The 27,852-nt window shown below is 45.8% G+C and overlaps 2 protein-coding genes across 2 annotated transcripts; one reads left to right on the forward strand and one right to left on the reverse strand.

The window, feature by feature from the left end:
* Positions 1-417: 417 nt before the first annotated feature.
* Positions 418-25,318, reverse strand: heatr5a (HEAT repeat containing 5a). The gene is made up of 42 exons (XM_068737201.1): positions 25,197-25,318; positions 22,722-22,920; positions 21,941-22,152; positions 21,698-21,806; positions 21,139-21,288; positions 20,845-21,016; positions 20,587-20,750; positions 19,770-20,019; positions 19,296-19,451; positions 18,918-19,168; positions 18,609-18,720; positions 18,381-18,533; positions 17,874-17,973; positions 17,649-17,758; positions 17,349-17,518; positions 17,054-17,217; positions 16,132-16,237; positions 15,834-16,024; positions 15,545-15,704; positions 15,195-15,384; positions 14,910-15,079; positions 14,386-14,412; positions 13,561-13,705; positions 12,863-13,045; positions 11,724-11,963; positions 11,462-11,640; positions 9,806-9,874; positions 8,646-8,825; positions 8,318-8,555; positions 8,049-8,153; positions 7,712-7,840; positions 7,490-7,617; positions 6,896-7,043; positions 6,604-6,777; positions 6,360-6,461; positions 6,142-6,225; positions 5,597-5,773; positions 5,328-5,470; positions 3,003-3,110; positions 2,683-2,785; positions 2,073-2,226; positions 418-1,980 (listed from the first exon to the last, which is right to left on the reverse strand). The coding sequence occupies exons 2-42, from the start codon at positions 22,845-22,847 to the stop codon at positions 1,833-1,835; spliced, it is 6,180 nt and encodes a 2,059-aa protein (XP_068593302.1). The 5' UTR covers positions 22,848-22,920; positions 25,197-25,318; the 3' UTR covers positions 418-1,832.
* Positions 25,319-26,616: 1,298 nt separating this feature from the next.
* hikeshi (heat shock protein nuclear import factor hikeshi) lies at positions 26,617-27,619 on the forward strand. The gene has a single exon (XM_068737227.1). It carries the CDS (start codon positions 26,858-26,860, stop codon positions 27,446-27,448), a length of 591 nt encoding a protein of 196 aa, XP_068593328.1. The 5' UTR covers positions 26,617-26,857; the 3' UTR covers positions 27,449-27,619.
* The last annotated feature ends 233 nt before the right edge of the window (positions 27,620-27,852 follow it).

Here is a 27,852-nt window from a genome sequence, read left to right on the forward strand (position 1 = left end):
TCCGCCCCATTTCCTGCCTCCCCACACAAATAAACTGTAAATAACTTGAACTGAAAGAAGAGAGAACTAAAGCTCCTTACTGGATTCATCTCATGTTTAATGACTCAATAAACTCATAGAATAATATCATGATGTCAAATCTGTTTGGATTATTTTTAAGGTAATAAAACTAATATCAGAATGTATTTATTTAAAGATCATTATTTAAAACAAGTTCATTTAATTTAAATCAGGTTTAATTCTCACCTGGCTGCAGTGACATCACAGGTGGGCGTGGTTACAGGTGAGCTCTTTAAATAAACCTTCACACTGAATCCACTTCAAGGTTTCAGAGAAGTTACAGACAAAAACAAAGACCTTCATCACCTTTATCTTCATCATCATCATCTTCACAAATCAAGAACACGTGAAACAGAATCAGAAGAGAACGTCGTTTATTAACCGTCTGCTGTTAGAGGACATGTTGACTCCTTCAGGTCTCACCTGTACAGGTCACAGGTCACTTATTGCAGGTACATCTAGAGTCTCTTATTGTGACAGTTTTAACAGGAAATGCTGTCAGACATGTTTTAATTCACAATAAAAGTCAAACCAGACCTTCTTCACACGATGACGTTTAGTGTTAAACTAAAGTGCTGAAGACTAATTGTCCCTCCAGGCCACCGTAGGCTTCAGGTGATCCTTCAGACAAATCATCGTTTCACTACAAAAATAAAACGCTCTTCTCCGTTATTCACATTCATTCATTCATCGGACCTCCTCCTGTTACTGACCTACATAGAGACCGTGATTCTTTCAAAATAAAAGCCTCCCTTTCATTGTCGGACCTGGCGGCACAGCGCGGTGTTTGTGGGCGGAGTCGAGGTGTGGGAGGAACCCTCCCCTGATTGGTCGAGCTCACCGTCACTGTTCACACTCTACAGGTGTGCTTCAGGTGAAACGGTGCATTCAGTGTTTATCGGAGCATTATGACATCATCGTGCTGCATCATGGGTGGGGGGTGGATCGAAAATATGATCACTTGACAGGTTTGTAGTTGCCAACGCCTTCACTGTCTGTTTGTAAATCCTAAAACTCTCGGTGACGTTGACGTTCTGCATCACTTTAAACTTTTTATGATTTTTTGTTTTACAGAACTTTTAAATGTGCTTCATGAATACTTTATAAGTAAAACAAATCTAAATAATGGTTTAGTAAAAATACAAATACCAACATTTAAAAACATTGAAAGAAAATCAGGAAACATTAATAATTAATGAAGAGATCTGTTTTCTGACAATTCATTAACTTTAATCTCAGAATCTGAAAGAAAAGACTTTCTGATCCCTGATTCAGATCATCCTTCACTTCAAAATGCTCTGTGTGTGTGTCTGGGTGTGTGTGTGTGTGTGTGTGTGTGTGTGTGTGTGTGTGTGTGTGTGTGTGTGTGTGGAATCAGGACGTTAGTGTGGACTCTTCAGTGACATCTAGTGGTCACAGAACTCTCTCTCCTTCAGACAGTTTACTGTCTGAAGGAGAGAGAGTTCCTTCGGTGCCTTCAGGGAACATAAAAAAGCACAGCGTCAGTGTTTGCTTTGTCCCTTCTGGGCTCCTGTAGGAGCTCTGTGAAGGTAGATATTGATAATAGTCGTGTGAACGAGTGACTCATCACGTGTTCATGATGAATCTAACAGCTCTCCCCTCATTGGTCGTTCACTGATCACCGATCAATAACGTAGAGATGTGGGAGGAGTCACGGTCAAAGACGGCCGACGTCGACGTGTCACAAAGTCTCGGTGACGGTGCGTTCGGGTACGCGCGGTTAAGACGGGACGATCCAAAGCTCGGCCCCCTCACAGGAAGTTGGTCTTCAGCGTGATGCTGGGCGAGGACTTGGCGGTGAGGGGGCCGCCGCTCGCTTTGGCGTTCAGACTCTCCTGGTTTCCTTTGACGGCGGCTTCCAGACGAGACTTCAGGTGAGGAGACGAGGAGACGAGCGACCTGAGGAGGGAAGGAGATAACAGTTTATTTATCATTGATGAATATAGATCAGCTGGTGAGAATCTACAGAAGAGAGGAACCGGCTCTGGTACCTGAACACAGCAGAGTTCTGCGGGCCGAGACGCATCAGGTCTTTGAGCGCCGCCTCGTGGAGCGACCGGGACGCCGCGGGGGCGGAGCCTAGAGCATTTTCATCCAGCAGGAAGGAGATGAGGAGCGGCAGCAGGACGGCCACCAGCTGAGGACCTGAGGACCAAGACGAGTTCACCTGAAGACACGTTTAAAAACCTCCCAACAGACACCCGACGGGAGCTTTTCATCACAGCGTCACATTTACAACGGTCCCTGAACACATCATGTGTGACCAACGAATATTATATTTCCACATAAATATAAATATATAAATAAACACATGATCTGTAAACTACAAGCAACCTACAGATGTGATCTAACAGGAAGTGACTGTTTCTGTGACTTCCTGTTTATTCTCTTTCTTTTGGCTCCGCCCCCTGCTGCTCATCTCCAACCAACCAAACGCCTCGACTGAGACCAACATGACCACATGTCTGAACTGTGTTTCAAGAGTTCAACATTGTTCTTAAATATTATAATTATCTGTTTTTCATGATTCATGGTTTTATAGTTAAATGTCAGAGTTCTCTCTAGTTCAGGAGGTCTCCTTCTTCTGGGTTCTGGACTCACGCTGAGACTGGTCTGCAGCCTGGACCAGAGCCTCCATGGACCGGACTCCCTCCAGGACCCCGAGCAGCTCCTCTGGACTCTGAGGACGACTCCGCTCCACCTTCTGTGGAGGACAGTCAGCTGATCAATACATTCAGACATCGCATCTTTTCAAAATAAAAGCATGAACATCAACATTTGATCAGGACGTTTGGTCTTTGTCATCTTAGATTTCTTATTTTTGATTGATTCTTATTTTCCTATTTAAATGTTTCCTCTTGAATTCACCAAACTAAACTCATCGTGAGCGATTTGAAGTCAAGAGGAGTCGAGTTCAGTACCTGGAGGAATTCAACCAGCGGCGGTCCGAGTGCCTGGATGTACGGGACGGACACGGTGGGCGGAGCCTGAAACACCAACGTCAACAGCTGATGACATCGACTCACGACCTGCAGCAGAGAGAAGCAATAATTAACATAAACAACATCATCAGACTGATACCGAATTTTAAAACCACCAGGAGGTCCCAGTCTACGGGGTCCAGGTTCAGAGGACTGATGGAGGACCTGGTCTCGGTTCTACAGAGCCTCCGTGTTGTTGTTCACTAAAGAGTACGTTTTAATGTGTCCATTCTGGTCTCGATTCTGGTCTCGATTCTAGTCTTGATTCTAGTAGTTCTGGTAGTACTGGTTACTCTCCAGTAATACTGGTTACTCTCTGGTTACTCTCTGGTAGTACTGGTTACTCTCCAGTAGTACTGGTTACTCTCTGGTAGTACTGGTTACTCTCTGGTTACTCTCCGGTAGTACTGGTTACTCTCCAGTAGTACTGGTTACTCTCTGGTTACTCTCCGGTAGTACTGGTTACTCTCCAGTAGTACTGGTTACTCTCTGGTTACTCTCCGGTAGTACTGGTTACTCTCCGGTAGTACTGGTTACTCTCCAGTAGTACTGGTTACTCTCTGGTTACTCTCCGGTAGTATTGGTTACTCTCTGGTAGTACTGGTTACTCTCTGGTTACTCTCCGGTAGTACTGGTTACTCTCTGGTCACTCTCCGGTAGTACTGGTTACTCTCTGGTAGTACTGGTTACTCTCTGGTTACTCTCTGGTAGTACTGGTTACTCTCTGGTTACTCTCCGGTAGTACTGGTTACTCTCCAGTAGTACTGGTTACTCTCTGGTAGTACTGGTTACTCTCCGGTAGTACTGGTTACTTTCTGGTTACTCTCCGGTAGTACTGGTTACTCTCTGGTTACTCTCCGGTAGTACTGGTTACTCTCTGGTAGTACTGGTTACTCTCTGGTAGTACTGGTTACTCTCCGGTAGTACTGGTTACTCTCTGGTAGTACAGGTTACTCTCTGGTTACTCTCCGGTAGTACTGGTTACTCTGGTTACTCTCCGGTAGTACTGGTTACTCTCCGGTAGTACTGGTTACTCTCTGGTAGTACATGTTACTCTCTGGTTACTCTCCGGTAGTACTGGTTACACTCTGGCTACTCTCCAGTAGTACTGGTTACTCTCTGGTTACTCTCCGGTAGTACTGGTTACTCTCCGGTAGTACTGGTTACTCTCTGGTTACTCTCTGGTTACTCTCCGGTAGTACTGGTTACTCTCTGGTAGTACTGGTTACTCTCCGGTAGTACTGGTTACTCTCTGGTTACTCTCCGGTAGTACTGGTTACTCTCTGGTAGTACTGGTTACTCTCCGGTAGTACTGGTTACTCTCTGGTTACTCTCCGGTAGTACTGGTTACTCTCCGGTAGTACTGGTTACTCTCTGGTTACTCTCCGGTAGTACTGGTTACTCTCTGGTAGTACTGGTTACTCTCCGGTAGTACTGGTTACTCTGGTTACTCTCCGGTAGTACTGGTTACTCTCCGGTAGTACTGGTTACTCTCTGGTAGTACAGGTTACTCTCTGGTTACTCTCCGGTAGTACTGGTTACACTCTGGTTACTCTCCAGTAGTACTGGTTACTCTCTGGTTACTCTCCGGTAGTACTGGTTACTCTCCGGTAGTACTGGTTACTCTCTGGTTACTCTCTGGTTACTCTCCGGTAGTACTGGTTACTCTCTGGTAGTACAGGTTACTCTCCGGTAGTACTGGTTACTCTCTGGTTACTCTCCGGTAGTACTGGTTACTCTCTGGTAGTACTGGTTACTCTCCGGTAGTACTGGTTACTCTCTGGTTACTCTCCGGTAGTACTGGTTACTCTCTGGTAGTACTGGTTACTCTCCGGTAGTACTGGTTACTCTCTGGTTACTCTCCGGTAGTACTGGTTACTCTCTGGTAGTACTGGTTACTCTCCGGTAGTACTGGTTACTCTGGTTACTCTCCGGTAGTACTGGTTACTCTCCGGTAGTACTGGTTACTCTCTGGTAGTACTGGTTACTCTCCGGTAGTACTGGTTACTCTCTGGTTACTCTCCGGTAGTACTGGTTACTCTCTGGTAGTACTGGTTACTCTCCGGTAGTACTGGTTACTCTGGTTACTCTCCGGTAGTACTGGTTACTCTCTGGTAGTACTGGTTACTCTCCGGTAGTACTGGTTACTCTCTGGTTACTCTCCGGTAGTACTGGTTACTCTCTGGTAGTACTGGTTACTCTCCGGTAGTACTGGTTACTCTGGTTACTCTCCGGTAGTACTGGTTACTCTCTGGTAGTACTCACCAGCGGGTCCTTGGCGTCCATGCTGGAGGTGAAGCGCTGCAGACTGAGCGTGTGCAGTGGCTCCACGGTGCAGACGTCTGGACCAGCAGACAGAAGGAAGACGGTCAGAGCGGAGAGGAGAGTGACGTGGTCCACCACAGAGTCTGAGGACACACACACACACATAGTTGTGACAGTGTGTAGTGGTGGTTGTGTAGTTGTGTGTGTAGTTGTGTAGTGGTGTAGTTGTGTAGTTGTGTGTGTAGTTGTGTAGTGGTGTAGTGGTGTACCTGCGTCCCAGAGGTCCAGCAGAGAGCTCAGAGCTGACCTCAGCAGGAGGTTCCAGGCTCCTCGGCTCTTCTCCTGTCGGCTCATTGGAGACGTCACCACGGACTTCAGAGCCTGAAGAGCTGCCTGGACCACCGCGGCCAGACCGGCCCCGCCCACTGAGCCCGCCGCTGGGGTGCCTGGGAAAAAAAAAAAAAAAAAGAAGAGTCCTTTTTAAAAATCTTTTGGTGCTGAAGAGATGAGGTTGAAAAGATACCAAACTAAACGTAATACACACAACATCTGCTTCAAACTACTGGATCTATTCAAGTTCATCAACACATGAACACATCACGATAACGTCTTAATGTAGCTTCAGCCAGTACTCATGTTCACTGAGCAGAGCCTGAAGGCATCATGATGTAACTGAAGTGAACCTCCGTTGGTTAGCCGTTAGCGGTGCTGCTAACGTTACTAGCTCTCCTCCTGTTGGTGTGTGTGTGTGTGTGTGTGTGTGTGTGTTACCAGTGTGTGTGTGTGTGTGTGTGTGTGTGTGTGTGTGTGTTACCAGTGTGTGAGCTGGGCTGCAGCACCAGCTCTCTGAAGACTCCCAGCAGCAGGTAGAGGACGGTGGGGAGGATGGACACGCTGCCTGCAGGACAGGCGATCATTGACAGATACAGAGAGACACTGATGCTAGCATTAGCGTATTAGCTTTAGCGTGTTAGTGTGTAAAGGTGTGTGTGTGTGTGTGTGTGTGTGTGTGTGTGTGTGTGTGTTTCTCACCTTCTGGGGAGCAGACGGACGGCAGCTCAGAGAGGACACACAGAGCGGAGGACACCAGCTGACAGTCGCTGTCCGTCAAAGTCCACACAGAACCTCCAGAACCTGAACACACACACACACACACACACACACACACACACACACACACACACACACACACACACAGACACAGTAACTTTTTAAAATATACTTTCTTCTTCCTTCTCTTCCATTTTCTCCTCCTCCTCCTCCTCCTCCTCCTCACCAGTTGGACTGGTTCCTCCCAGCTTGGGGCTGATCTGGGGGAGCTTCCTGACCAGCACACAGAGGCAGAGCTCCAGAGCTCCGAACACCAGCGAGCGTCCAGGAATCAAACCTCCGGTGTCTCGACCCTCACCGAACTCTGGAAGAGTCTCCTTCTCTGACGCTCCGTCATCCACTGAGGATCAATAAAGTTCTATTGTTATAGGAGTGTGTTTGTATAAGTGTGTGTGTGTGTGTGTGTGTGTGTGTGTGTGTGTGTGTGTGTGTGTGTGTGCGTGTGTGTGTGTGTTGACCTTCAGCGCTGTAGCGTTTCTCTCTAACGAGCTCTTGAGCCGACGTCACAATCTGTCTCAATAAATCCAACACAGAGAGCTGAACAGACGGAGACTCTCTGGTCACCATCAGACGATGGAGGACACTGAGCAGCTCCACACTCAGAGCCTGGAGACAGAGAGACAGAGAGAGAGAGAGAGAGAGAGAGAGAGAGAGAGAGAGAGAGAGAGAGAGAGACAGAGAGAGAGAGAGAGAGAGACAGAGAGAGAGAGAGAGAGAGAGAGAGACAGAGAGAGAGAGAGACAGAGAGAGAGAGAGACAGAGAGAGAGAGACAGAGAGAGAGAGAGACAGAGAGAGAGAGAGAGAGTGAGACAGACAGACAGACAGACAGACAGACAGAGAGAGAGAGAGAGAGAGAGACAGAGAGAGAGAGAGAGAGAGAGAGAGAGAGAGAGAGAGAGAGAGAGAGAGAGAGAGAGAGAGAAAGAGACAGAGACAGTCAGACAGGCCTTAATTCTAGTCTTGATTCTGGCCCTGAATTCTTGGGTCAGATCTCTGTCCTGGTATCAGGTCTGAACTCTGGTCTAACATTCCGGTCCAGATGTTGTCTCACCTGGTCGTTCCCGATCTTGGCCCGGGACCAGGAGACGTCCAGCAGTGCCTGCAGAGCCCTCAGACAGGAAGTGATGTTCTCCATCTGGTCGTCAGAGTGAGGAGAACACAGGAACTCCACACTGATCCCTGAACAGAACCAACAGAACCAACAGAACCAGACTTAATACAAAACAACACTATTTAATGAAAGTCATCTCAGTCTCAGTCTCAGGTTCCTGACCCAGAAGGAGGTGCAGTCTGTCGGTGTTGACGTCCTCTGGACTCTTGGCTCCGCCCCCCGTGTCTCCCATGGAGGTGGGCGTGGCCGGACGGGACAGGTAGGCAGGTGTGTCGTCTGACATCACAAAACCTGAAACACGCAGTCACACCTGTTTAATGCATACCTGCAGCTTTACTCCTGACATCAAGTAGAGGAGGAGGAGGAGGAGGAGGAGGAGGAGGAAATAGGAGGAGAGGGTAGGAGGAGAGGGAAGAGGGAGGAAAAGGAGGGAAGGGAAAAGACAGGAGAAGTAGGGAGGAAGAGGAAGAGGAAGAAGAGGAGGAGGAAGAGTACTGACCGGTGCTGTGGAGCCAGAGGGAGGTGGCGTGGAGGATGGGAGCCCAAGAGGAGGAGTAATGAGCTCTGGCCTGGTTCACAGTCTCCGCTGTGTAGAAAGAACCTCCTGGAGGAGGAGGAGGAGGAGGAATGTGTCAGTTAGTGACTTTAATAAAATCGTCTGCAGCTTGTTTCATTCATCGATAAACATCTTAAAAGATCTGAAGAAACAAACGCTACAGCAAGGTTTGGTCTCCTCCTCTCCTCCCTCCTCCTCTCCTCCCCTCCTACCTGTCTCAGGTAGCTGTGATGCGTACTCCTGTGGGAGGGTCAGCAGGCCGTAGTCCTGCAGCGCCGACAGCCACAGACGACTGAGCGTCGACACATCTGACTGGACCAGCTTCAGGAGGCCCGCCCCTCCCGACTCAGAACCTGAGCTGTGATTGGGCGGAGAGGAGGAGACCGACAGGTCGGCCGTCGTATCGGGACGCTCCTGCCGTCTGCTCCTCTGAACGGCTACGATGTAAACCTGAGGGAGGAGGAGGAGGCATCAGACACGTCGATCTCACCAGTTCATCAAACAACCGATCACCAGTAGAACCAGCAGAATCAGTAGAACCTCAGCCCAGGCCTTCAGGACGGCCAGTGTTTCCATGGTAGCGGCGGCCTCGTTGTACAGCTGGCCCGACGCGTCCCCCCCGGCCTGGACTTTAGCCAATGAGGAGGCCAGGAGCTGATGGACCCGCCGCAGGTCACGGAGGTCACTGACCACACCGCTGGCTATCCAGGCGCTGCACACCTGGAGAGGATGGGGGACGGGGGGGGTTTGGTTACATAACGTTTACACGTTTACTTGTTTACATGGTTACTTGTTTACACATTTACTTGTTTACACGTTTACTTGTTTACACGTTTACTTGTTTACACGTTTACATGTTTACTTGTGTACACGTTTACTTGTGTACACGTTTACTTGTTTACACGTTTACTTGTTTACACGTTTACATGTTTACTTGTGTACACGTTTACTTGTGTACACGTTTACTTGTTTACACGTTTACTTGTGTACACGTTTACTTGTTTACACGTTTACTTGTTTACACGTTTACATGTTTACTTGTGTACACGTTTACTTGTGTACACGTTTACTTGTTTACACGTTTACTTGTTTACACGTTTACATGTTTACTTGTGTACACGTTTACATGTTTACTTGTGTACACGTTTACTTGTGTACACGTTTACTTGTTTACACGTTTACATGTTTACTTGTGTACACGTTTACTTGTGTACACGTTTACTTGTGTACACGTTTACTTGTTTACACGTTTACTTGTTTACACGTTTACATGTTTACTTGTGTACACGTTTACTTGTGTACACGTTTACTTGTTTACACGTTTACTTGTGTACACGTTTACTTGTTTACACGTTTACTTGTTTACACGTTTACTTGTTTACACGTTTACATGTTTACTTGTGTACACGTTTACTTGTGTACACGTTTACTTGTTTACACGTTTACTTGTTTACACGTTTACATGTTTACTTGTGTACACGTTTACATGTTTACTTGTGTACACGTTTACTTGTTTACACGTTTACTTGTTTACACGTTTACATGTTTACTTGTGTACACGTTTACTTGTTTACACGTTTACTTGTGTACACGTTTACTTGTGTACACGTTTACTTGTGTACACGTTTACTTGTGTACATGTTTACTTGTTTACACATTTACTTGTGTACACAATGATGATTTTTGACGACATGGGTCACCTGGCAGGCCTTGGCCGTGACATCAGGAGGAGCGTCAGCACTGAAGGCTGGTCTGAGAGCAGCTCCGACCTGAACACAAAATAAAACACAAGACAGAGACGTCAACGAGTTCTCAAACTAAACTAATATTTACATTGTTTGTTATTTACTCAGCACAAACATTCTCTGATTCCAGTTTGTCCCAATGGAATATTATATGTTTTACATGTTTCTATATGTCTTTGTGTTTCACACACGACTCTGGGAGATTAGACCACTGTTTATATACTATACTGTTTATATTTATACACTATACTGTTTATATTTATACACTATACTGTTCATATATATACTATACTGTTTATATTTATACACTATACTGTTTATATTTATACACTATACTGTTCATATATATACTATACTGTTTATATTTATACACTATACTGTTTATATTTATACACTATACTGTTTATATTTATACACTATACTGTTTATATTTATACTATACTGTTTATATTTATACACTATACTGTTTATATTTATACACTATACTGTTTATATATATATACTATACTGTTTATATTTATACACTATACTGTTCATATATATACTATACTGTTTATATTTACACACTATACTGTTTATATATATATACTATACTGTTTATATTTATACTGTACTATTTATATATATACTATACTGTTTATATATATACTGTACTGTTTATATATATATACTATACTGTTTATATTTATACACTATACTGTTTATATATATATATATATATATATATATATACTATACTGTTTATATTTATACACTATACTGTTTATATTTATATACTGTACTGTTTATATATATACTGTACTGTTTATATATATATATATATATATATATACTATACTGTTTATATTTATACACTATACTGTTTATATTTATATACTGTACTGTTTATATTTATACACTATACTGTTTATATTTATACACTATACTGTTTATATATATATATATATATACTATACTGTTTATATTTATACACTATACTGTTTATATTTATATACTGTACTGCTTATATATATACTGTACTGTTTATATATATATATATATATATATATACTATACTGTTTATATTTATACACTATACTGTTTATATTTATATACTGTACTGTTTATATTTATACACTATACTGTTTATATTTATATACTGTACTGTTTATATTTATACACTATACTGTTTATATTTATATACTGTACTGTTTATATTTATACACTATACTGTTTATATTTATACACTATACTGTTTATATATATGCTGTACTGTTTATATATATATACTGTTTATATATATATATATATATATATATATTATAGTGTTTATATGTATATTGTATTGGCTGAACAGTTAATGAATCATTAGTTTAAAGTAATCCAGAGATGAATCAGTGAAGAGGACCTCTGGTTTCATCCTGGATCACTTTAAACATGATGTCGCTCCATGTTAGCGCTGTATTAAAGTCATAGCGTTAGCTTGAACTGAGCAACATATTGTGTTGCTCTGCTGAGCAGGAACACTGCTGTTGAAGTTTGTGTTTGTCCTTCACGTCTCTCTGATGTCTCCGGACGATATCTGATATTACAGTACTTCACTGTATTCAGCTTTTCATCCGCGGTCCTTACGTTGGCCTGGTACTGCTCCAGGATCACGTGACCCGGGAACTCCGGTTCGGGGATGGCGGAGAAGCGTCTGATGATCACCAGCAGGGTCTGGAGACCCGCCAGCCGCAGCTGGTCGCTGTGGTCCGTCGCCGCCATGAACGCCATGCAGACCAGGTCGCCAAGATGGAGCACCAGGAAGTCTGCGGAGAGAGACGGGCAAAGGGGGGTCACGGAGGTCTGCGGAGTCCTCGAAACACAAAACACAGTCTTACCGGGGTCTCACCGGTGGACTCGTGCAGCCGTCGCTCCTGAGCCAGCGACATGTCGAAGTGCGCCGGGTCGGCGGTCTCACACTGAGCGATGATGCGACACACACACTGCATGGCGAAGCGCCGCGTGGCCCAGCGGAGCGCCGTGAACGGGCCGCCGGACTCCGACCTCGCCTTGAACGCGGAGGAGTCGTCGTCTCTGGCGGGGTCCGCCTCCTCGTCCTCCTGCCTCGCCTCAACCGGAGTCCGACAGTCTGAAGAAAAGTCAGGAGAGGGAAGTCAAGGTCCACTTACTACCTTTACCGGAGCTTTAAACAGCATCTCAGGGTCTTCATCACTCATCTATTGGCCCCGTAATGGACATTTACGGATTTGATGTATTCCTACCGATCACTCACTGAATGAACCCATCTCTGGAGAGACACCAAGGACAAGATGGCCGACATTGTTCTTCAAGATGCTTTTTATTTACCAGGTCTAAAACAAGTGGAACTCATCTTCTCTCTCTCGACAGTCTTACCACCACAAACGTTCCGTTGTCGGCAGAATGAACCCGTAAACTTTCCCAAATAATAAACCCTAGTTCCAATGTGACCCAATTTCCAAACTTCATCAGATGACAACTAAGTAGACGCCTCCTGCTGATGAAGACCATGAGACGAGGTGAAAAGCTCTCCAAGAAGCTTCCAAATGGAATTCAGACTTTTTGTTTGTTGTCGTTGTTTTCTGTTAAGTTGCTACTTGAGGTTTGGCCTTCAGTGTCAACTAATGACAGAAAGTCAACCTGTTTACGTATTCATGAGTTCAAATCAAACATGGTTTCTACTTGATACAACAACGGTTCTTAAATATGACCGTGTCTTCATTTGGTCTCCTCCACCACAGAAGGGTTTTGGGTTCAGCTTGTTTGTTTGTCAGCAGGATTAATGAAGAACTAGCGACCGGATTATGAAGCTTGGTGGAAGTGAGTAACATGAGCGGAGGAGGAACCACCGACTGCATCTACTGTGGTTAACGAAGCCAGATACCACATTTGGACTTAAAGAATAAGATGAATCATGCAAACATTCAAACACCTTCTGTCAGTCACCAGGTAAGGTAAACGGATACGAAGTCTAATGATCTGATAGTATGCGTGACGCGTTGAACCCACTGGTGGTCGCAGACAGGACGTCCTTGCAGAGCTTGAGCCAGTGTCCCAGTTTTCCGCTGGTGGCGCTGGACGCCATCGTGTGGACCAGAGTCTCCTGGATGTCCCTCCTCAGACCGGGATCTGACTCCCGGTCCAGCAGAGTGAACAGGGCTCCTTCCAGACCCACCTCCTTTATGGTGACGTCTGCAGAGGGAGGAAGTGGAGGGTCAGGACGAACACGTGAAGAAGTAAAACACACTGCCGCGTCTCTATTCACTCTAGAACAGCCGAACAATCATCTAATCCTAGAGTCTGACCAACGACGAGGAGGGTAAAGCTGATGACACGAGGCTGACATGCACTAACAAACATCTATAAATCTCCATCCATTGTTCAGTGAAATGAGCTTTACATTGTGTAATGGTTGGACTGTCTCCAGACATGTGTTTCTACAGAAGCCCAGAAGGGACAAACCAACAGTGACTCTAGAGAGAAGTTTCAGTTGGTTGAAATCTTTCTCCACTATAACACCGTTACAATGTTGATTGTTTGGTTAAGTCTTCTCACTACTTTAGATGGTTCATTTAATATTATAACATAAACAAATAAAGTAACTATCTATCGATCTAATTAAGTGTCTGGACCTGTTTAAAGTGGTCTACAACTATACAAAACAATAAATGTGATGAAAGAGACGATAAAGAGACGCTCTGTCTCACCCAGCTGCGTGTTGTCTCGTCTGGGCAGCTCTTTGACGAGAGTCACCGCGTGTTCACAAACCTCCAGAGCTTCACGCTGGACCAGCTGACGCAGACACGACACCACCGACCCACGTAGACACAGGTAGGAGCTACACAGGTGGGCCTGAGACACACACACACACACACACACACACACACACACACACACACACACACACACACAGAGGAGTCAACAGTAGAACTCCATTAACTGGTCTCATCAGTGGACACATTATATGCAGGATTTAAATAAGTGGAGGACTCAGATACTGGTGGAACCGTCTCTTTAAGGGTTCACATAACGAGCATTTTAATTACTGAGTTATATTCATAAAGTTGTGAAAAGTTCCCAAAACTCAAGAAAAACACAAATACATTGTCACAACATAGAACATGTTTCTGCATAAAGAAGTATTTACTGATGATCAAAATATGTTGTATATTATCAAGAAACCAACTGACAGTAAAGTAAAGTATTCAGTGTAAAAGAATACTAATGAGGTAAAGTTGTGATGTCACGATGATGAGCTGAGAGATCATTTAGGATTCATGCATCAGATGAACAGAATGCATCTTAACGGTCATAAGTCATACATTAAACACTGAGACGTAAACACAGCCAGCAGGAAGCAACACTGTGATGTTATTGAGTTAGCCGTCAGTCTGCAAAGCAAACAATGTGAAAGTAAAGCGTTACCGTGAGTTAATACGACACCAAACAAAAGAAGAAGTTACAAACAGAAGAGTGTTGACGGAGAACAACGCTGAAAAGAAAAGTGAGACAAACAGCAGCTTCAGACCTACCAACATGGAATAATCCAACAAGATCTCCTGCAAGACACAACACAGGGTCAAAACACACTCCAGCTTACTGTGTAGTAGTTCAGGTGTAGCTCAGGTGTAGGTCAGGTGTAGTTTATGTGTAGCTCAGGTGTAGGTCAGGTGTAGTTCAGGTGTAGGTCAGGTGTAGTTTATGTGTAGCTCAGGTGTAGGTCAGGTGTAGTTTATGTGTAGTTGAGGTGTAGTGAATGTGTAGTTGAGGTGTAGTTTAGTTGTAGTTGAGGTGTAGTGTATGTGTAGTTCCAGTGTAGTTTATGTGTAGTTCGTGTAGTTCAGGTGTAGTTTATGTGTAGTCAGATGTAGTTCAGGTGTAGTTCAGGTGTATTCAGGTGTAGTTTTTGTGTAGTTTAGTTGTAGTTTGTGTAGTTCAGGTGTAGTGTATGTGTAGTCAGATGTAGTTCAGGTGTAGTTCAGGTGTAGTTCAGGTGTATTCAGGTGTAGTTTTTGTGTAGTTCAGTTGTAGTTCAGGTGTAATCAGGAGGACTTACACAGAGTGCAGGTACGAGGCTGGCCAGGTTGACGTGTGGAGGTGAGAACATGTGCAGCTGCTGCAGACAGGAAATGGATCTGGCCTGAACCAGAGAGTCTGGAAAGTCCTGCATCACCTCACATCCCACCAGACAGGTGGAGCGCAGACCAGATACTGCTACACCTTCACCTGATGGAGACAACACATCAGTCACACCTGCTACACATTCACCTGATGGAGACAACACATCAGTCACACCTGCTACACCTTCACCTGATGGAGACAGGTGTGAGGTGGGCGGTACCTTGCAGGTCGGGGCCCAGGCAGGTGATGAGGGCGTGCAGGCAGCGTCCCAGGCTGTGGTGCACCTCTGGGTGGGTGGGCGGAGCCGACAGCAGCAGCCGAAGCACCAGGTTGAAGGACGGCTCGGCGTGAGCGCGGTACAGACCGCCGGACAGGTCGACCACCAGAGACAGACTGTGGAGAGACCAGGTCTGCAACACACACACACACACACACACACACACACTTCAGCACTTCTTTAAAATGCTGTTTGAAGGTCAAGACTGGTGGCATGTTTTCACAAAGACCTGTGTGTGTGTGTGTGTGTGTGTGTGTGTGTGTGTGTGTGTGTGTGTGTGTGTGTGTGTTTACCTGGACCTCAGGTGAGGTGCTGTCCTGGCTCAGAGTGAACAGGACTCCCAGACAGGTGGACAGGTGTTGAGGTGAGCTGATTCCTCCGGTGTAGCGGTGCAGCGCCCCCAGAGCCAGAGAGAAGCCGCTGCGAGACGCCGCGTCACGAGCCGTCTTCAGCCTGAGAGACGTGAAGAGGAGTTTAACTGTTTGTGTTCTTACTGTTGACTTTATACATATATATATATACTGTATATGTATGTATAGTCATACTCTGATTGGTTGTATATGAGCGTTAGGCTCCACCCACCTGTCTAAGCAGAGCTGTGACACAGATACGGTGAAGTTTGGGTCCCCGACCACTTGAACCAGCCGAGCCACACCTTCAGCAGCCAGACACCTGAGCAGAGGACTCAGGCTCTCCAGGGCCGCCCACAGGAGGAGCAGGGCTGGGGGGCGCACCTCCTCGGGCACCAGGAGGCCCCGAACAACGGCCTGGTGCTGAGGAAGAGGAGGACACGTTTATGTACTACTACTACTACTACAAAAACACACATGTACATCGAAGCATTCAACAGACATCCTGGTACAGGTGAGTGGTGCAGTACCTTGAGCAGACTGCAGAGGGCAGCACACACGTGAGTCTGGACCGTCTGCTGTCGTTGACCCTTCAGCTGGTTCACTGATTCTACAAACTGCTCCAGGATCTTCACCCTGAGGAGGACCAGCACAGACCTCATCCTCTGGTAGACCTGCACTAGTTGAGCTGCACTAGTTGAGCTGTACTAGTTGACCTGTACTAGTTATCCTGCACTAGTTGACCTGTACTAGTTGACCTGTACTAGTTGACCTGTACTGGTTGACCTGTACTGGTTATCCTGCACTGGTTGACCTGTACTGGTTGACCTGTACTAGTTATCCTGCACTAGTTGACCTGTACTAGTTATCCTGCACTAGTTGACCTGCACTAGTTGACCTGTACTAGTTATCCTGCACTAGTTGACCTGTACTGGTTGACCTGTACTAGTTATCCTGCACTGGTTGACCTGTACTGGTTGACCTGTACTAGTTATCCTGCACTAGTTGACCTGTACTAGTTATCCTGCACTAGTTGACCTGTACTAGTCAACCTGTACTAGTTATTCTGTACTAGTTGACCTGTACTAGTTATTCTGTACTAGTTGACCTGTACTAGTTATCCTGTACTAGTTGAGCTGTACTAGTTGACCTGTACTGGTTAACCTGTACTAGTTGACCTGTACTAGTTATCCTGTACTAGTTTACCTGTACTAGTTGACCTGTACTAGTTATCCTGTACTAGTTATCCTGTACTGGTTATCCTGTACTAGTTGACCTGTACTAGTTATCCTGTACTAGTTATCCTGTACTAGTTGACCTGTACTAGTTATCCTGTACTAGTTATCCTGTACTGGTTATCCTGTACTAGTTGACCTGTACTAGTTATCCTGTACTAGTTATCCTGTACTAGTTGACCTGTACTAGTTATCCTGTACTAGTTATCTCAGTTACCTTTGAGCAGAGATGACGTGGGGGTAAAGCGTTCCGAAGAGTTGGACGGCGGCGGCGGTGAGAGCGACGGGAGGAGGAAGAGGAGCAGGAGCTTCATCGCTCTCCTCACACAGGCTGAAGACGTCATTGTCCAGCGAGGCTCCTCCCACACTGCTGCCGTGGAGCTGCACACACACACACACACACACACACACACACACACACACACACACACACACACACACACACACACACACACGTCACCACAGAGTTCTGTGCCGTATATACAATTAGCATCCCGTTAGCATCCCGTCACCTGCTCCTCAATGTATCGGTGGTCGGTGGCGTGGAGGGCGGGGCCGACCAGCTGCAGGTCGTCCTGGTGGCAGAGGGGGGGCAGCAGGGTGAGCTCTGAACAGGGCTGGTTCAGGTTGTCCTGACCGGACAGATCTGAGACCAGCTGGTTCATCACCAAACCAAAACTCTCTGCAGGAGGAGGAGAGAGGAGAAACAGTATAGTGTTACATTATAAAAAAGAAGAAAGATCTGAAGAAAAAAAACAGAAAGGAAGGAAAGAGAAGAAAGAGAAGAAGGAGCGAAGGAGGCGTATCGTTACCTTGGTAGGTGTGAGGAGGCAGCAGAGCGAGCAGCTTGTAGACCCTCAGTCTGTAGACCAGAGACCAGCTGAGAACTGAACCTCCATAAGACCTGAGGAGAGACGGCAGCCTGGAGACACACACACACACACACACACACACACACACACACACACACACAGATGAAGGTCTCAGGTATACAACAGGCTCTGGTTCTGGTTCTGAGTGTATCTGGTGGGACTGACCTGGTGAGCAGGGCCACAGCACAGACCAATGGGGTGAGCAGACGGTTGATGATGTCATCGGTGACCAGCTCCCTGCAGTGCAGCAGCAGGTTCTTCATGGCTGCTCAGACAAACGACATGTATTCATGTTTGTTGGTTTACAGGTGAGTTAACGTCACAAACGACCACTTTAACAGGGATTTGTGATGTGACGTAGAGAGCTGTCAATCAGCGTGTAGCCCCGCCCCTAAAGCATCCCCTGCTTTATGGTCTGTTTGACTCTAAATGGAGCATAATGTACTAAATGAACATCATGCTGTATTGAAGAAGACTGTAAACTAGAGATTGAGACCATAAACTCATGTTTACAATGTTTACTGAGGGAATAAATCAAGAGAGAAGTAGAGTCATTTTAGACTAGACTTCTATACAACCAGAGGAGTCGCCCCCTGCTGGACACTAGAGAGAATGCAGCTTGAAGACAGACAGACAGACAGAGACAGACAGACAGGTGTTGGGCACACTGACCACTGAGCGCCCCGGCGCGTCCCACCAGCGTAACCTGCCACGTGAAGTAGTCCCCTCGTCGCAGCTCCATCTCCTGCTCCCTCAGAGAAGCAGGAAACACACAACGCCACAGGAGGAGGAGACGGGGGAGGTGGTGCTCCACGACAGCCGGGCCTGGACACACACACAGATTAAAGACATCAGCTGTAGCGCTAGCGTGTCTACAAGCTGCTGTCAATAAAGTTTTACCTAAAGTGATGAGAGAGGAGACGAGCAGCCAGCCGGCCTGAGTCCTCTGAAGAGAGATACGACTGTTCTGAGAGGCTGAACGCAGGAGGTCTTCAGCCAGAGACAGGACCACCTGCTCACACACACACACACACACACACACACACACACACACACACACGGCATGTTACATGCTACACTGGTGTTCATGAATGCTAACATTAGCAAGGTGTGTGTGTGTGTGTGTGTGTGTGTGTGTGTGTGTGTGTGTGTGTGTGTGTGTGTGTGTGTTTTATGCTAAGCTATGTCACCGGCGTATGTTTTACCCACCGTGCCTCTGGAGTGTGGTATTCCCAGAGGGCAGTGCTGCACCGCGGCCACCAGGGCTGCGACGGCGGCCCCGTACCCGACCACGGCCTCGGGGGAGGACTTCAGCGCCACCAGACGCTCGGTGCAGCGGTCCAGAAGAGAGCAACACTGAGACGGAACCGCAACGGCAACGCAGCGGAGACACCAGGCAGCCGCCAGAGAGGAGGAGGAGGACGGGTGGAGGAGGACGGAGATCACCGTGTCCACCAGGGCTGAGGGAAGGAGAAACAACATATCAGACCAGGAGGAAGAGGAGATCACTGTGTGTGTGTGTGTGTGTGTGTGTGTGTGTGTGTGTGTGTGTGTGTGTGTGTGTGTGTGTGTGTGTGTGCGTCACACCTGTGCTGCTGTCGGTGAGGAGGGGGGCGGCGGTGGATCCCAGACCCTGAATGAGTCCTCCTAGTTCCAGCAGACAGCAGATCAGCACATGTTGACTAGAAGAGACGTCTGCAGACGAAACTCTGGTCTCTACGTTCCCTTCAGTCAGAGAGGAGTCTAGAGAGAGAGAGAGAGAGAGAGAGAGAGGGAGAGAGAGAGAGAGAGACAGAGAGAGAGAGAGAGACAGAGAGACAGACAGAGAGAGAGAGACAGAGAGAGAGACAGACAGAGAGAGAGACAGACAGAGAGAGAGAGACAGAGACAGAGAGAGAGACAGACAGAGAGAGACAGGGAGAGAGAGAGAGACAGACAGAGACAGACAGAGAGAGAGAGACAGAGAGACAGAGAGAGAGAGACAGACAGAGAGAGACACAGGTCAGTCTACATGTCATGTGACCGTATCAACACGTCTTCTTCTTCTTCTTCTCTGCTCACCGACGGCTCGTTGCTGCGCTGCCACAGCTGTACAGATGTGTTTGGCTGCGTTGGTCTGAGCCTTCTCCCCCAGCAGGGAGCTCACGGTGCTCCTCAGGATGAAGGAGACGCAGCGGCGAGTCACCGCGGCGTCACCCGCCGTCTGAGTGGCTCTGAGGTGAGACGCCAACTCCATCAGGAGGGACAGGAGGACAGGGAAGTTCACCTCCAACCAGGAGGAGCCCAGGAGGGAGACGAAGAACACACAGGACTGAAGAGGAGGGGGGGGGGGGGGGGGGGGGAGGAAGAGGAGAGGGAAGACAAGGGGGAGGAGGAGGAGGAAGAGGGGGGTAAGAAGAGGTGGGGAGAGGAAGAGGAAGAAGAGAGGAGGAAGAGGAAGAGGAGAGGGAAGACAAGGGGGAGGAGGAAGAGGAACAGGGGGGTAAGAAGAGGAGGGGAGAGGAAGAGGAAGAAGAGAGGAGGAAGAGGAGGAAGAGGAGGGGAGAGGAAGAGGAAGAAGAGAGGAGGAAGAGGAGGAAGAGGAGGGGAGAGGAAGAGGAAGAAGAGAGGAGGAAGAGGAGGGGAGAGGAAGAGGAGAGGGAAGACAAGGGGGAGGAGGAGGAGGAGGAAGAGGAAGAGGGGGGTAAGAGAGGTAGGGGGAGGAGAAGGAGGAGGGGGTAAGAAGAGGAGGGGAGAGGAAGAGGAAGAAGAGAGGAGGAAGAGGAGGAGAATCAGTCAGAACCGTTTATTGGACGTTACACATAGAAGGAATTTGACTTAGTGAGGAGGAGCGATGACGGTGAGGTTCCTCCATCTCGTCTCCTTCTCGCCTCCTTACCTGAGTGACTCCTATGCGGACCTCCTTGCTGACGGAGCTCGTCCCCTTCAGCATGTCTCCTCTGGCTCGGAGGAACCCCGCCCCCCCGCGCAGGAACCCCCCCGACAACAAATCCATCGCCTCCTCCAGGGAGCTCCGGCCCCGCCCACTCTGCCTGTGGGCTGCTGGGAAAAAAAAACAAGAAGAAAGATTTGTTGTCACCGCCTCTCTCTCTCACACACACACACACACACACACACACACACACACAGGTCTTACCGGTGGGCTGTCGGGGCTCCACAGCAGCAGCCAGAAGTGTCCCCAGCAGTCTGGAGACGGACACTCTGACGCTGTAGTTGGATCCGTCCAAAGCTCTGAAGCACAGAGTGGACACGTTCTCCAGCTCACTGGTCCACAGGAACACCGCCTCCCTCTGGAGCTCCAGGAGACACTGAGGAGGAACCAAAGAGATCAGATCTGCATCCAGTGAACAGGAAGTGACCGTATCTGGACTTTTCTCATAGACTTCTACACAACCAGAGGAGTCGCCCCCTGGTGGCCGCTGGTCGTTACCTCGGCGGCAGCTCGCCGTACGGACATGGACCGGTCCGTCAGACACGTCCTCGCCACCTTGTAGACGTCGCGGTGACACGGCACGGCGCTGACGCCCAGACCTCTCAGGACCTTCTCCAGACACCTCATGGTCTCATAGCGACCCTGAGACTGAGGGAGGAAGAGGAGGAGGAGGAGGAGTCACCGGTTACATCTACAGGAAGTCCACCACATTCACACCTCAAATAAAAGACCTGAACCACGACTATCACTATGATGAAGAGGAGGAGGAGTTCTGGTTCATATAGAGGACCAGGACTACACTGAGACTGGTTGATATAGAGGACCAGGACTACACTGAGACTGGTTCATATAGAGGACCAGGACTACACTGAGACTGGTTGATATAGAGGACCAGGACTACACTGAGACTGGTTCATATAGAGGACCAGGACTACACTGAGACTGGTTCATATAGAGGACCAGGACTACACTGAGACTGGTTCATATAGAGGACCAGGACTACACTGAGACTGGTTCATATAGAGGACCAGGACTAACAGACTGGTTCAGGACTAACCTCAGCGCTCTTCATGGCCTTCAGCAGGTTGATCAGAGTCTCTTTGAAGGATCCGAGCAGCAGTCGACCGAGCTGCTCAAACAGAGAGCCCAGAACCGTGATGGCCGCCCTGAAACACACACACACACACACACACACACACACACACACACACACACACACACACACACACACACACCATCAGTCTGGGTCTGAGCTGCAGAAGGCTCTTTTCCTGAGCTCCTGGAACACATCTGGACTCACAGTCGAGTGGGGAGTCCCGACGGCGAGTCGTCTCTGCTGCGGATGATGTCATTGCACCTGTCCACCAATAGGCTGGCGGTGACGGGGTCTCCCAGGCGGTACAGCAGGGCCAGGCAGTGGGCCAGCAGCCGGCGGGTCGGCGGACCGGGGGAGCCGATCAGAACCCCCGAGAGCTGCTCGGTGAGACGCCGCTGGTTGAGTCTGATGTCGGCCTGGAGGGGACGACACGCATTGTGATGTCACGAGTCACTGTGACGTCGCGAGTCACTGTGACGTCGCGAGTCACTGTGAGGTCGCGAGTCACTGTGAGGTCACGAGTCACTGTGAGGTCACGAGTCACGGTGACATCACGAGTCACGTGAGGTCACGAGTCACTGTGACGTCACGAGTCACGGTGAGGTCACGAGTCACTGTGATGTCACGAGTCACTGTGACGTCACGAGTCACGGTGAGGTCACGAGTCACTGTGACATCACGAGTCACGTGAGGTCACGAGTCACGTGAGGTCACGAGTCACTGTGACGTCACGAGTCACGGTGAGGTCACGAGTCACTGTGATGTCACGAGTCACTGTGAGGTCGCGAGTCACTGTGAGGTCGCGAGTCACTGTGACGTCGCGAGTCACTGTGACGTCGCGAGTCACTGTGACGTCGCGAGTCACTGTGACGTCACGAGTCACGGTGAGGTCACGAGTCACTGTGACGTCACGAGTCACTGTGAGGTCACGAGTCACGGTGAGGTCACGAGTCACGTGACCTCTTTAATAACCTGCAGCTCTCACCCGCTCAGCGGCAGGAAGGAGCTTCTTCAGGTGGTTCAGCCACTCAAAGACAAACGCCGCCCTCTGGTGGTCGCCCAGCTGACTGCACGCCTCCTCGTTCAGCAAGAGGCTGTGGGCTCGCTCCATGGTGACCTCCTCCTCTCCTCCTCCTCTCAGTGAGGGAGAGATCTCCTGTCCTGCTCTGTCATTCTGCTGAATCCTGTCAGACACAGAGAGGAGGAACACTGAAACATTCACAGCTTTGCTCTCTCGTATTATTCCACAGGCTGACATGTGACTCGTGAGCTGACTGCTGATTGGTCGGTTTGTCTCCTTCGTGCTGCGTTCAAGTGTCGTCCTGAAGGATGAAACCAACCTGGCAACAACACGACGTGTTTAAAGGAAACAACTGTTGAGTCTTTGTGTCCCGGTGAGAGCTGACAGAAGAGGAGGAGGAGGAGGAGGAGGAGGAGGAGAGGAGGAGGAGGAGGAGAAGGAGGAGGAGGAGAGGAGGAGAGGATAAGGAGGAGGAGGAGGAGGAGGAGGAGAGATGCTGGGAGAAGCAGCTCATTAATTATTCAACATCACATCTCAGTTTCCTCTGAAAACCTCTAAAAATAATGTCTGTCCACAGAAGAAAAGAGTGTCTGTGTGTGTGTGTGTGTGTGTGTGTGTGTGTCTGTGTGTGTGTGTGTCTGTGTGTGTCTGTGTGTGTGTCTGTGTGTGTGTGTGTGTCTGTGTGTGTGTCTGTGTGTGTGAGAGCTAAATATATCAGAAGTGTATTAATAACCTGTTCAGCGTTTAATAATAGAATGAATCTCTCTAGAGTGAAAGTGTCTCAATAAAATATTAAATAAAATATTAAAGATCAAAGTGACGTCTTTAAATATCAAAAATAAATCTAAGACGTGACTTTTTTTGTCATTATGACATAAATAAAATAAATAAAATTAAATAAAATTAAATAAAACACAACTCGTTAAAGTGTACAGAGACACCAGACGTGTCATCAGGATGACGTCATTAAAAAGTATTTTATTAAAGATATTTAACACTTTATCTGTATTTGTAGTAAAACGTCCTTAAATAAATATTACATTTTGTTGTGTTTTAATAATTTCATATCAGGGATAAAAACACACTTTGATTCTGTATAATGTTTAAACATTTAAACACACGATGTGTCTGCTGCAGACCATTCTGTTATGTTTTAATATATATAATATCAGAGTTTTAATATATATAATATCAGAGCTTTAATATATATAATATCAGAGTTTTAATATAATAATATCAGAGCTTTAATATATATAATATCAGAGTTTTAATATAATAATATCAGAGCTTTAATATATATAATATCAGAGTTTTAATATAATAATATCAGAGCTTTAATATATATAATATCAGAGCTTTATTATATAAAATATCAGAGCTTTATTATATATAATATCAGAGTTTTAATATATATAATATCAGAGCTTTATTATATATAATATCAGAGCTTTATTATATATAATATCAGAGTTTTAATATAATAATATCAGAGCTTTAATATATATAATATCAGAGCTTTAATATATAAAATATCAGAGCTTTAATATATATAATATCAGAGTTTTATTATATATAATATCAGAGCTTTATTATATAAAATATCAGAGCTTTATTATATATAATATCAGAGCTTTAGTATATATAATATCAGAGTTTTAATATAATAATATCAGAGCTTTATTATATATATCAGAGCTTTATTATATATAATATCAGAGTTTTAATATATATAATATCAGAGTTTTAATATATATAATATCAGAATTTTAATATATATAATATCAGAGTTTTAATATATATAATATCAGAGTATTAATATATATAATATCAGAGTTTTAATATATATAATATCAGAGTTTTAATATATATAATATCAGAGTTTTAATATAATAATATCAGAGCTTTATTATATATAATATCAGAGCTTTATTATATATAATATCAGAGTTTTAATATATATAATATCAGAGTATTAATATATATAATATCAGAGTTTTAATATAATAATATCAGAGTTTTAATATATATAATATCAGAGTTTTAATATAATAATATCAGAGCTTTATTATATATAATATCAGAGCTTTATTATATATAATATCAGAGTTTTAATATATATAATATCAGAGTATTAATATATATAATATCGGTGTTTTATGTTACAGAGAGTGTTTAACGTTCTCTGATGTGGTTCTTTGTTCATGTATGTTCTGGTAACTCTTCTGACAAACTAACATGTATGTCACGTGTCTTATAGCTCTATTAGCTCGTGAGCTGGTTCATTAAAACCTGCGGTGTGACGTAGTTTTAGTCTCGTGACATAAAACATCTTCATTTATGTTTTAAACCAGCCTGTTAGCATCGGTGGCTAACCGGGTTAGCTCAGGTTTAGAGTTTGTTTACAGACACATAACGGGATAAAAACGGGACTTCTGTTACCTGCTGGTTTCCGTTAGAACCCGGTACCGCGAGCGGAGAAGTGTCGGTTAGAAAAGAACCGAGCAGAAAGTTTATCTCCGTTTATTCTGATGCTCTTAACGTCACCGTCAGAACCGAGCAGAGAGGAGTCACCGACAAGGCAGCGGAAACACACTAACACATCCGGTTATCGCTTTTCAGAATAAAACACATGTTTGAAAAAAATCTATATTAGAATCAGTTAAATAAAGAAGAAAAGTCCACTCGGTCTGAGCTACTGCTCCCAAAATATCCCCTCGTTTACATTTTGTAGTATCTACTTTAATACATTTATAATATATAAATATAAATGTAAATATTCAATAAATACTTAAGTAATAAAGTAACTATCTATCGACAGTTTTCATACTTTGTACTTCAACTGCTGTACAACTATGTATTTGTTATATCTTGAAAGCATATCGGACTGTTCAATGTATATTCTTATTGTTCATTTTGATTATTATTAACCATGTTATAACTATTATAATTAATTCAACGTATTTAATATATACATTCGAAATACAACATTAAAATGGAGCCAACCAATAATCTCTATTATGATGTCATGTTTTACATTTTGATTAACGTGATATTATTTTAACTTTGAGGTTGTTTCATTCTTTAGGACTTTCACTTCCGGTCGTTGTTATTAACGCTGACTTAACGGCCCCGCTTGTGTTTTCAGGTCGAGCGACGAATCATCGAGCGGACACGCCAACAACAAACTACAGGGAAAGAAATTTACCCAGAAAGGGTCTCACAGGCAAGACCTCCTTCACGAGAGAGACCAACAGAGTTCTGGGTCGCGAATTTCCACCAGCTTGTTTTGTTTCATAATAATAATAATAATAATAATAATAATAATAATAAAAATATCAGGTGTTTAATTGTGTGAGGGACGGATAAACCAGAATAAACCCAAATATTCACCACAGCAACTCTGAAACTGCTGACAAAGCCACATGTATTATATTATATATATAAATATATATATATATATATATATATATATATATATATATACACATACATATATATATAAATAAGATTAAAAAGTTTTTCTTTTATTAGAAATTTACTGTATTCCTGCAAAGTGCAACAAGAGACTTCAGTAAACAAAACAAGTGTAATACAAACGTTATAAAGCAGTTCAGGTTTATTAACTAAGAAGAAAACAACTTAAACATGATGTAATGGGACTGACTGGTTGGGTTCACATCATTATATGAAGTGAGAAACAAAGTATTCATATTTATATCTCACAGTGGGATACAGTGATACTTGTGGTGCACATTCATGTGATCTCCAGTGATAGCTGCACTGACTGGAGGATTAATCTGGGCGATGTTGTGGTTCTGACTCGGTCGATCTCAGTCATAAAAGATTGATAACGTTTGCAGCAGATAGCTGAGATGTGCCTGTCAGTCCGTACGAAGGGCATAATCACCCCTTCATCCAGGACGTCCGGTCGATAGTCGAGCAGCGGATCTAAAGCAGCACCATAACGGACTAGAAGTTTCTACCGGTCCGTTACCGCCGCGTTTCACCGGATAAACAAAGTCCCGCTGAGTTCTCCGGTCATTCTTAGCTAAGCTAAAAGCTAAGGGCTAACACCGGAGCTAACGGCTAGCAGTCCCGCGATGTTCGGCTGTCTGGTCGCGGGCAGGTTAGTGCAGACGGAAGCGACGCAGGTCGCCGCGGACAAGTTCGTGTTCAACCTGCTGGACTACGAGAACGTGAACCACGTGGTGGTCTTCATGCTGGGCACGGTGCCATTTCCCGCCGGTACGGGCGGAGCCGTTTACTTCTCGTTCCCGGACCCGGTGAGCGGAACCGGTTCCGTGTGGCAGCTGCTCGGCTTCATCACCAACGACAAGCCGAGCGCCATCTTCCGGATCTCCGGGCTGAAGGCCGGGGAGGGCGGGGCGAATTTGTTCGGCTCCTCCTCCTCCTCCGTGGCCCAGGTCGGGGTCTCGGTGGAGCCTCTGGACCAGCTGGCCCAGCAGGTCCCGGTCTCCGGTTCCTCCTCCGTCGCCGTCGCGGACTCCTTCCTGCAGTTCGCCCAGAAGACGCTCGACAGTTTGTACAACTTCGCCTCGTCGTTCGCCGTGACGCAGGCGCAGATGACGCTGAACCCGTCGGAGACCTTCATCCCGTCCAGCTGCGTCCTCAAGTGGTACGAGAACTTCCGGAGGAGGCTGGGCCAGAACCCGAACTTCTGGAAGACCTGACAGCTGAAGCTAGAGACTAGTGTCCACTGTGCCTCCTGTTATTCAATAAAGGTTATTCAAAGCTTCACACATTCATAATACATACATTAAGATCATGAAACGTTTCATTTTACGTTATTAGTATTATGAAGGGAAATAAACATTGAATAAAGTGAAAGAGTTCTTCACTTCTCCATGAAGTCTTCTTCAATCTGTTTCTATTATAGTACAGAACCTTCTAGAACCTTCTAGAACCTTGAACTGGATCAAAGTGGTTCTGTGAACGATGAACAGTTTGTGGACTTTGAATAAAGTGACAAGTTGTTTACATGACGAACGTTACAGTTCTTAAAATAAACGATAAAAATATGGATATTATTTATGAGAGTCTGTCTCTGAACATGAGAGACAGACAGAGACACAGA

The sequence above is a fragment of the Cebidichthys violaceus genome, unplaced genomic scaffold, assembly GCF_023349555.1.
Source record: "Cebidichthys violaceus isolate CVI_PGR_0920_01 unplaced genomic scaffold, fCebVio1.0.p SCAF_77, whole genome shotgun sequence".
In the NCBI taxonomy this organism is placed as follows: Eukaryota; Metazoa; Chordata; class Actinopteri; order Perciformes; family Stichaeidae; genus Cebidichthys; species Cebidichthys violaceus.

Excerpts from the sequence above, each read along its gene's own strand:
- heatr5a (XM_068737201.1), bottom strand. The coding sequence starts at position 22,847 with ATGGAGCGAGCCCACAGCCTCTTGCTGAACGAGGAGGCGTGCAGTCAG. Across the intron at positions 15,705-15,833 it reads TCACAGCTCTGCTTAGACAG|GCTGAAGACGGCTCGTGACG; the intron begins GTGGGTGGAGCC and ends CACGTCTCTCAG. Across the intron at positions 8,154-8,317 it reads ATCACAGCTACCTGAGACAG|GAGGTTCTTTCTACACAGCG; the intron begins GTAGGAGGGGAG and ends CTCCTCCTCCAG.
- hikeshi (XM_068737227.1), top strand. The coding sequence starts at position 26,858 with ATGTTCGGCTGTCTGGTCGCGGGCAGGTTAGTGCAGACGGAAGCGACG.